General features: G+C 37.8%; 1 protein-coding gene across 1 annotated transcript; it reads left to right on the top strand.

Moving 5' to 3' along the window:
• Window positions 1-315: 315 nt before the first annotated feature.
• LIN7C (lin-7 homolog C (C. elegans)) lies at window positions 316-5,128 on the top strand. The gene is made up of 5 exons (XM_009334581.1): window positions 316-349; window positions 460-578; window positions 1,676-1,747; window positions 2,100-2,309; window positions 4,923-5,128. Exons 1-5 carry the CDS (start codon window positions 316-318, stop codon window positions 5,076-5,078), a joined length of 591 nt encoding a protein of 196 aa, XP_009332856.1. The 3' UTR covers window positions 5,079-5,128.
• The last annotated feature ends 498 nt before the right edge of the window (window positions 5,129-5,626 follow it).

Below are 5,626 nucleotides of genomic sequence, written 5' to 3' on the forward strand. Positions count from 1 at the left end.
CTAGAACTGATTTTTTTAGTATAAAAGGAATGTTAGCATATTTGACAATATTCTAGCTGGTTTTAACAAAATGTTATCTGTGCAGTAGATAAATTATGAAGTTATACATATGAAATGTTGTTAGTGTATATATCAATTAAATATTTCAGCCTGATTTAATCTTCAAGGAAAAATCAAATTGTCTTTAAAATATACATATGGCAGTGATACCTCCAGATATGTTACAGGGTTGGATTGCTGTGGTTGACTTATAAATAGTGGGAAGATATGGTGTTTTATTGTAACGTTTTGTAGATACATAGTTTTATGGGAGAAATGAAACTAATATGTCGTTTTAAGGTGTATACAAGTACACACACAGACAGCTCCGTTAACTTAATTTAAAACAAAAACCAAAACAAAAAAACCCCTTGAATTTCCTCAGGCATTCCTCATTACTAGTACTTTCATTTTCTGTAGACATCTGCAGAGCAATTGAGTTGCTGGAAAAATTACAGAGAAGTGGAGAAGTGCCACCACAAAAGCTACAGGCTTTGCAAAGGGTCCTTCAAAGTGAATTCTGTAATGCTGTGAGGGAGGTAAGTTAACGTGACGGAAGCAGTTATCTTGAGTTAAAAAACAGTATGTTATGCTTTTTCCTTTGTGTTCAGTGCAATAATCTGATTTTGTTTTTTCTAAAAGCTGAATTTGACTTCTGGAGCTTAACAGAAGACGACTTATTTTTAAAGGTTCAGAAGAAGATAATTTGGGATACCATAGGTGTATTAAATAATGGCTCAGGAGCAAATCACTTTGGCAGCTAGCAGGCTGTTATCCTCTTGGAATGTCAGAATGGACAAAGTACGAATTGTCTCTGTTTCTTCTAAGCCAAATCTGCATCACCTTGAGGTGGAGCCTTGCACCACCTCATCTTCATTCCAGATACTCTCTTGGAGATTTTTAAGTGATTGAATACGCCCTGCTTTTGCTGTTGGTGCTACCACTGATGATAAAACCTGGAATGATTTAAAAGATCTGTTTGTAGACACAGGTGTCATCTTACTGTTTTCATCCTATGGAGGACAAGTATGTTTATTGCTTAGCAAGTCTGAATGATTGGCAGGTAGATGTGAGGATGTGGATTAGCTCTTGGTGTAAGCACCTCCTTAGCATTAGTATGCTTACTGCCTCTGTGTTTTTGATACCCTTTTTTTCTTAAGGTATTCAGTCAGTTGCATCAGTTGAAGGAAAATACGGGGTTTTAGGGGGAGGGCTGGGTTGTTGGGAGAGCTTTGAAGAGCTGTCCTTAAGTGATTTTGCATGCATCCTTACTGAAGAGTTCCAGCTTGAATCAAACAAGAGAATGTCCATGTCTCCAGCCTGGTGTATTAGGCTAGCCATAAGCACTTCTAAATTAATGGTGAGGTCCGAATGCAGTGGAAGGAGGGAAGATTTAGATTGAGACCTAGATATGCATGGATTAACTGAGCAGTAAAGATGCTGAGAGAGTTGAGTTGTTTCTTCATAGTATGGTAGATTGTCACTTGACACCTTGTAGTGAATCAGGGAGTAACTTCTTATTAGAGGTGTGTACTTTTTAATGTACGCATTTTTAAGTTGTAACTGATATTTTGTTACACTGTCCAAGCAGAAAAATATCTGTTTTCCCCATACTTAAACTGTTTTGTCTCTAAAGGTGTATGAACATGTATACGAAACTGTGGATATCAGCAGTAGCCCAGAAGTTAGAGCTAATGCAACAGCAAAGGTAAAAGCCAAACTATAACTTGTGTAAAATACAGTAGTTTGTTACTTTAGAATCAGAAGAAGATTATTTAAAATTCAGAAGGATATTATCTAGATGTCTGATAAAATGGGGAAGCTTAACTGGTTATTAAAAGGTATAACAAAAGACTTGTTCTTTTCAAGTTTCTTCCGTTTCCATTTTATTCTTGGAGTTCTAAATTTTTCATGCTAGTGTCGGTACCTAGGGAATTAATTTCATTTGTCTTAATATTTAAGTACTTTGAGATAAAAATACTTTTTCAGCCTGCTCACTGTGTCTAGCTAAGGGTTCTATATTTAATTTCTTATAAATAGGAAAATCTTGTTTCTTACAGGCCACTGTAGCTGCATTTGCTGCTAGTGAAGGTCATTCCCATCCCAGAGTGGTTGAACTACCCAAAACCGAAGAAGGTCTTGGATTCAACATTATGGGAGGCAAAGAACAAAATTCTCCAATCTATATCTCTCGAATTATCCCTGGTGGTATAGCTGATAGACATGGAGGCCTGAAACGTGGAGACCAGCTGCTTTCTGTAAACGGAGTGGTAGGAATTGGTTTTCACTTTATGTAGCAGTAACTACTTGTTTCCACTTGGGGGCATACAGAGAATATACGTGGCACAAGCTCGATGTCGTCTTTTAATCTTGGCAAAATTGTTTCTTTTTGTCCTTGCAAGAACAACTTGCTTCGGTTTCTGTAGAATTGTGTGCATTGGGAGTTCTAGGATTGTACTTTGGTTATCTATCTCAGCTGGGAACTGTGCTATTTATGTCATATTTCAGATTCTGAGGGGTTGTATAAATCTAACCAAAGTACTGTTCTGTGAAATAGTATTAAACTGCCATTATGGCTTCCTCTTTCATCCAAGTTGCATGATGCAGATTTTAATTTAGTTTTCTGCACCTTCTAAGGTAAGTAGTAAATTATGCTATGTTGTGTTAGACTGACCAGATTATCATTATCCCAATGAAAATGCTACTGCATAATGAAAGCTGTAATAAGATGGAACTACAAGGTGGTGTTATCTTCAGTTGTGTAGTATTTTTTTTCCTTCCACTTAAGTGTACTGAATTTCAAAAACTGAGACTTTCTAGCGTATTTTAAGGGGTATATGTCTAAAGTGCTGTTGTGGATATTTATTTTTAATAAGTATCCTCTTCTGAAGATTACAATACAAAAAGCAAAACACAGGGTGACTGGAAAGAGGAGGCTGTGGAAAGAGGAGGCTATGGACAGGCTTTGACTTAAGGCAGCTGCTAGTCAAATGCATGTAAATATCTCTCAAACTCTTGCTTTTATTTGCAGAGAAGCTGTATGCTAGCTTAAAATTCATGTTCTCATAATTACATCTGGAAACCCAATTTTATTTTAAGACTGAGGGTCGAACTAAATCCTGTGCTCTTTAACCTGAGTGGGTTTTTTTGACACGTGAAAGGGATAGAGACTTACTGGGTGTCTGTACTCTGGGAAGTCCCTGCTAGCACAGATCCCTGACATGCTTGGCTCCTGACTGTTACCTGGGAGTCCAATTGTCCTTTTCAGGAGATGTAAGAGAAAACATGGCTGTAGTGATGCAACTGTCCTTGGCCTAGCCTTCCTGTTATTTTGAAGCATTGAGGGACAGTAGAACTAACTGTTCAGTAGAACAGTTCTACAGGTTCAGTAGAACTGTCTTCAGATGAGGCCTTCCTCACCCACAGACCCTCCTAAGGAAAACAAAACCACCACTCCACCCCAAACTGAACCTGATCATCAGACAGTTGGTACAGCTAACAATGACTGCGTGTGTGTGCGTGCACATGTGTAAATATATGTAGCCATTGTAAGAATACAGTGAGTGAGTGTATAAAATACTGTTGAGAATGCTAATGTGGTCTCAGAAGAAGAATGTTCTTCTGATGTTTACAGATGGAATCCTGTCATCTTAATACATATGACAGGCATTTTCTTGTAATTGTAATTTCTAATTTAATACTTTAAAAAAAAATTGCCACTGCCAAGACTGCAGTGGATGTGCCTTAGAACAAGTTTATTTTTTTCAGCTGGGAGATTTTGAGTGTACTTCAGAATTCTAGGTGTTTTGATATAATTAAACATAGAACTTTACAAACCTTTTATTACCAGTTTTAAACAGAACAGCCTACACATCCACTTGAATAACAAAAAGAAAACATTCAAATGTATGTGTTGTCTAAGTCTGATAGAAGAGAAATAACTTGGGTTTTTTTAACTGTTGTCTTTCTTTCTGTAAGTAACTTTATAGTAACGGGGAAACCCTCCAATCAACAGGTACATCACCTGCCTTCTAGCTTCTAATAGCACCAGTGGGAGGTAGGCTTGGGGTAGTCCCATCATTGTGTTTAATAAGTTTGGGAGAAATAAGTTTTGCTGATAAAATGTATGCTGTCCAGGAATGTGTATTTGGATGCAGTTGTTGAGAATTTTTGCTTAAATTTGTAATTAGATGAATCTAATATAACCCTAATAAATTCTGAGAGTTGTTTTAGGAAAGTATTTTTATTCTGTTCTTGCTGAGTTGGGTTAGGCTGTTCTTAATCAGTTTAGAGGAAATTAACTTGAATACCTTGCATTTACTGAGAGACGTGGGGAGCACTAAGATAAGCAACACACTGCATGTTAGCTGCTCTATTGCAGGTGCCCAGTATGCACTGTTATGCCTTGTTGTAACACGGGATAACATCAAGAAGGCAGCTATCTTGCAGTTGTCTGTGGCAACTTACTAGGCAAATTGAGGGTGACTACTGAATATAAAATGCATGCCAAAAGAAGATAAACAAGCTTGAATTTTAAATAAGTGTCGTCCCGAAGTTGTTGATTTTTAAGTGTAATTTCATAATTGCCTAATGTTATCCTTATTTCGCTGACTGTATGTAAATACAGAATTTAATTGATCAGCATAAACCTAACCAAAAGCTTCACGCTACTCTTTTGTTAATACTAATTAGTATATTCATCATCACCTCTTACTGATTTGCTGAAGAATAAATCCTGAACTTGGGTGACGTTGTCCATGTGCAGTCTTCAAACTAGAATACTTCAATATTTGATTATATGGAAGTTGTACAAAAAATGGAAAAAAATCTGTTTTCAGTGTGTGTCTTTACTAATATTGTACTTAATGGTTTATGCTTTGCAGAGTGTCGAAGGTGAACACCATGAAAAAGCAGTAGAACTGCTGAAGGCGGCTCAAGGAAAGGTTAAATTAGTTGTGCGATACACGCCAAAGGTCCTGGAAGAAATGGAGTCGAGATTTGAAAAAATGAGATCGGCAAAACGCAGGCAGCAAAATTAACATTGTATGCAATAACTTAAAGAGAAAATATATTCCATTTACATTTTATAGTTTGCTTTGTGACTCAGTTGATGCAATGCCTGGGCTACAAAAGACATTGTCCTTTTCATAGAATCACAGAATGATTGAGGTTGGAGGGGCTCCTGGAGATCATCTAGTCCAACTCCCCTGCTCAGAGGAGGGTTAGCTAGAGCAGGTTGCTCAGGACTGTGACAGGCTGGGTGTTTGAGCATCTCCAAAGATGGAGACTCCAGAAGATCTCTGGGCAACCTGTTCTAGTGTTTTGATCTCCCTCACGCTACAAAGGTCCATTCTTATGTTTAAATGGAGTTTCCTATGTTTCCATTTGTGCCCATTGCCTCTTGTCCAGTCACTGGATGCTACTGAGAAGAGTCTGGCTCTTTTTATGCCCTATCAGGCATTTACACACATTGGTAAGATCACCCCTGAGCCTTCTCTTCCCCAGGCTAGACAATCCCAGTTCTCTCAGCCTCTCCTTGACTGTCAGGTGCTTCAATCACATTATCACCTTTGCGGCCCTTCACTGG

The sequence above is a fragment of the Pygoscelis adeliae genome, unplaced genomic scaffold, assembly GCF_000699105.1.
Source record: "Pygoscelis adeliae isolate BGI_AS28 unplaced genomic scaffold, ASM69910v1 Scaffold171, whole genome shotgun sequence".
Classification (NCBI taxonomy): Eukaryota; Metazoa; Chordata; class Aves; order Sphenisciformes; family Spheniscidae; genus Pygoscelis; species Pygoscelis adeliae.